A 4410-nucleotide genomic window follows, 5' to 3' on the forward strand; every position below is an offset into this window, starting at 1 on the left:
CCTTATTGAATAAGCCAGAGTCTAAGTTAGCGAGTGACACATGCAGATTTTTTTTACACTTTCAGTGTGAAGAAATGAGGACTCATCTTTGTAGATTTTATCAGAGGGGCAGTGGAGGACAAAGAACTAAAACAAAAAACAAAAATCAAATTTCTTCTTATTAAGTAGAGCAATCAACTCTTTATTTCCCCCTTCCTATTCACACAGGTTCTTGTATTAGCTTCAGTAAAAAAAAAAAAAAAAAAAAAAAAAAAAAACAAACACAAGTAGTTATATCTAAAGGATTGGTCCACTATTATTTTGGTATCTAAAACTCATTAAATTAGAGAAGAATTTGATTTCATCTGACATGCCTCCAATGTATGGGGAGGCTCCACCAAGCACATACTTTCTTTACATTCTCTGTCACACTATAAGCAAATTTAATCAATTCCACACGAATATAACACACCAGGAAGGTTCATAAAGCATTCCAATACAGAAACATCACTCATTTTTGGGTCATACCATTTCACAAGATAACTCTAAAGGAAAACCAGAAATCATGCATCAAAAATACCCCTCTGCACACCCTTAAGTGTATCATCTTATAATTTATTTTAATAAAGAAACCATAATCTTTCAAAGTGAGAAACAAAATTCAGTTCAAGAGTATTTTGTCTATGAAAATTACCCATTTTCCAAAATAATCACCTCACCATAGAACTTAGTAACCATGGTCTATTAAAACAGTAACAACCCAAACTACTGAAATTTGCTTTTTAAAAATTGGCAGCAATCTCATTTCTCATTTTTTTTTTTATTTCTGAGTAATAGGAAAAGAGTTCTGGTCCATTAACTCGCCCACTCTCTCCTGGAGGAAGTTAACCAACTCTGCTAATACAAAGACATGAGTTTCATCCAGGTCTTGTATGATGAACTTCTTTCCCAAAGCATTTGATTCATCCAAGTAGAGCAGAAACTGCTTCATTGCTGGGTCACTGTAGAGACAAATATACATCAGATTCCACCTCATTGTAATAAGATACAGCTAAAAATTAAGAACATCCTTTTAAGATATTCTGAAAGCTCTTTCAAAAACTGTACTAACTTCAAGAGCTGCTCACAATCAAAAGATTAAGATGCTCTTGAAAAAGTTGTTTCTCTGGCAACAAAAAATGCCTTTGTTATTGTAGAAATAAAAGTGAACTGATGACCAAGTCTAAAAAGAACTGGCTGCTAAACTGGCAGAGAAATGCCACTATATTGCTATTACAGAAGTACCTTAAAAAAAAAAAAAAAAAACAACAAAACAAGACACGACAAACAAAACCAAACCCAACAACCTCACCTTAACAAGGTGAGTTTAACCTTGCTGTTTTCAAAAACAGTGCCAAAGAAACACGCTATCTTGAAACATGTTCTTAAGGGAAACCAAAACCCAATACAGCAAAGATCTCAAAGTAGAACAGCAGAGAAAGGAAGAAGTCATACATTAATTATACATTTATCACACTGTAATTGAACTGTCCCTTCTTTTTCATGTTATCACCTTGCAAGTTAGATACAAGCGTTCAGCAGAGAACACTTCAGAAGCTTGAAAATTACATGAACATCTGCGTTATACTGATCAACTAGACGGAATAAACTTCTGGATCCACTGAAGTTCTGAGTAATTCAGTCTTAATATTTATTGACAGTTGTGGGTCCTCTTTTTATTTTTCTAATAAAAAACAGGAAAATCATGCTTTTGATAAGAATTGATACTTGGGTGCAATAACTGGTAAATGGACAAATGCAGGAAATAAATCGCAGTCAGGTAGCGCAGAATAATTCGAAATCACTAACATGGTTGTTTTGACAAGGTAGTAAACAGCAACATTATCTTAAAAGAATTCCTTAGACAATTATTTTATACTCCCTTACCTAAAACATGTATGTGATGCAAAGGCATGCATTAGAGAACCATATCTCTCTGCACGTTCAAGCACTAGCAATTCAAAAAAACAAGATTAGCCTCAAACATATTAAAATAAAATTACTCTACAAAGAACGTAATTTTGAGGCAAGGAGAGTAGGAAAGTCTAATTTCCATCTTTTTCAGAGAAGCTATTACTTAGGTGCTCTAGAATGTTAGAAGAAAAACAATTGTTACACAAACAAATTATGAAAAAGATACCAAAGTGTGTGGTCCTCAGCCTACTTCTACACATTCTTTTTGATGGCTGCACAGAGGTTTGTTTTTGCTTGTTTCTTCCACACGTACCTTACCAATGCACTATGATTACCAGAAGCATAAGCTGGGATGCCAGCCTGCATGTTAGGCAATATACTCATTTTCACATAATCAGCATAAAGGACTTTAATCAGTGCCATGATACGTGTGTTTCAGCAGAAACACTGATCTTGTTCAGCATTTGAAGATTATAATCACTGAGATTTTGTCCTAAGAACAGTTTAAGAATATATTGGAATAACGCAGGGGGAACGAATAATATGCAGGTTATTATTATCAGCATTTTGTTGCTTTATTTTAATGTTTTACTTTAACATATTCAGAAGCGTTTATTTTTTCCCCAACTTCTTGACAACTTATTACCAAACACATCCTGGAAAAAATGAGTTGTAAAAAATTTGTATCTGAAAAGTAAACACGGGGACAGGCTTGTAATAACTCTGCATCTTCTCCCAGGATGGAATCATCAGCTAGCCTTATGCAAAGCCAAGAAGGAAACAAGAAAGCAACCAGCAGCTAGCAAAGCCAATACAAAGGTGAGTTTCCCAAGGGGCTGTTTAAACTCTGATGGCATAACAGACGCTATAGATTTCTTGTCAGATAAAAGATTCCCTTCCAGGGAGGATAGTTTCATTCTAATATTAAATGGGAAGTGATCACAATGTTGTACAAGAACACATGCATCTTTCAGAATATATAAAAGAAAGAGGAAAAAATACAACACTATACTAACTGCTTGAGATATTAGAATTTATTGTTTTGCCAGTCCACAATTCTGCTTTGGTGTCTTTAGAAAGTACAGGAAGGCTGTTTCTTGTGGTCAGGTTTGTCACCATACTAACATGCAGCCAAATTAGAGCCAATAAGCTTTTTGTGATAGTGCAATTCATACTCCAAGATGCTCATACCCAACTATGAGGCATTCAGATGTGAGCTGGCTAATGTCCAGTCAGCTTAGAAGTGAACCACAGTAGGCACACAGCTGTATGCACCGTGCAGGACGTTCTGCATTTATGCACTTATAGTCTGTTAGTATGCTTACAGTTTAAGCACACGGCAGAAATCTTGTTCTTAATATAATGATATACAATGACTCCATAAACCTTAACTGATAGCTTAACTTAACTGGAGGTAATTGTTATCAGAACCTTAGTCTAGGGATTTCAGACTGCAAACTGACTGCACAGATATGAACAGCTTACTTTCTGAAATTATAAGCACACTCTTTTTAGAGCAGCCAGCCTTGAGTATAACATGAACAGGAATCAATGAAAAAAGAAAACAAAGGATGAAAAACAGACAAGTTTCCCTTTAGAATCAGTACAGAAAACACATCACCCAGGAACAAAACTATTCAACGTTATTTGCAGTACAGCAAACAAGAGGTACACATGACATTAAGTCTAAGTAGAAAACAACAACATATTTGAAAAACTGAGTTTGGAATTAAGATTTCTTACAACTGCCTCTCTCCTTCTTCCCCTAAAGACCTCATCTTTCATTTGTCTGTTCAGTATTCCTTACATACAAATTCATTTTTCGGCCTAGACTCTTAAAGCACCTAAAATATTTCCAGTTCTAAAAAACCAGTTGAGCAGATGCTGATGCTGTCACTAACCATTCAATGAGAACGCCCTTCAGAACATTCACCATCCTTGCAGCTCTCACAAACGCTGAAAGGTGCGAGTGGCAGGAAAAACTCCTGGTTGGTGTTACAGATAAAAGCAGATGAAGCCTGTAAGACAAAGAAACGCCTCTGCTGAAGTCGGCGACCCAGGAGGGAAAAATAAAAAAAGCGAGCAGAAAGCAAAACACCGTTACCCTGCGCCTAAGCCCGCTCCTACCTCTTCATACAGGCAGCCACACGCAGGCACCACCCGCCCCAAACCTCCCCCCTCGCCCCGCCAGCATCCAGAACGGCTCTGCCTCTGCCTCCGCCTCCCCCCCGTCCCAAACCTCTCGTTGCCGCATGCGAACCGTGGCCTTGCGAAAGGCGGCCGGGGCAAAGGCAGACAGGCTCCGACCTGTCCACAGGCTAAGCCGAGGGCGGCGAACGGGCAACTCCGGCCCGGCAAGCCCAACCGCTCCGTCAGCCGCAGCCGCGCAGCACACGCTCACTCACCCAGCCCACACACGCGTACTACGCAAGCGCGGCTCTCGCTCCTCCTATTGCCCTCCTGACGCTGCGCTCGGAT

The 4410-nt window shown here is 38.4% G+C and overlaps 1 protein-coding gene across 4 annotated transcripts; it reads right to left on the reverse strand.

Moving 5' to 3' along the window:
* Positions 1 to 573: 573 nt before the first annotated feature.
* Positions 574 to 4399, reverse strand: GTF2H5 (general transcription factor IIH subunit 5). 4 transcript variants are annotated; one of them, XM_042813305.1, is made up of 3 exons: positions 4338 to 4399; positions 3834 to 3950; positions 574 to 980 (listed from the first exon to the last, which is right to left on the reverse strand). In XM_042813305.1, exons 2-3 carry the CDS (start codon positions 3866 to 3868, stop codon positions 800 to 802), a joined length of 216 nt encoding a protein of 71 aa, XP_042669239.1. In that variant the 5' UTR covers positions 3869 to 3950; positions 4338 to 4399; the 3' UTR covers positions 574 to 799. The 4 variants fall into 4 exon arrangements, with proteins under 4 accessions (XP_042669239.1, XP_042669224.1, XP_042669215.1 ...); XM_042813290.1 differs by lacking the exon at positions 4338 to 4399 and adding an exon at positions 4240 to 4331; XM_042813281.1 differs by lacking the exon at positions 4338 to 4399 and adding an exon at positions 4193 to 4298.
* Positions 4400 to 4410: the final 11 nt, after the last annotated feature.

This window comes from Centrocercus urophasianus, unplaced genomic scaffold (assembly GCF_019232065.1).
Source record: "Centrocercus urophasianus isolate 14NV4802_14NV808 unplaced genomic scaffold, USGS_Curo_1.0 seq_10, whole genome shotgun sequence".
NCBI lineage: Eukaryota > Metazoa > Chordata > Aves > Galliformes > Phasianidae > Centrocercus > Centrocercus urophasianus.

Excerpts from the sequence above, each read along its gene's own strand:
- GTF2H5 (XM_042813305.1), bottom strand. The coding sequence starts at position 3,868 with ATGGTGAATGTTCTGAAGGGCGTTCTCATTGAATG. Across the intron at positions 981-3,833 it reads AAGGGCGTTCTCATTGAATG|TGACCCAGCAATGAAGCAGT; the intron begins GTTAGTGACAGC and ends TTGTCTCTACAG.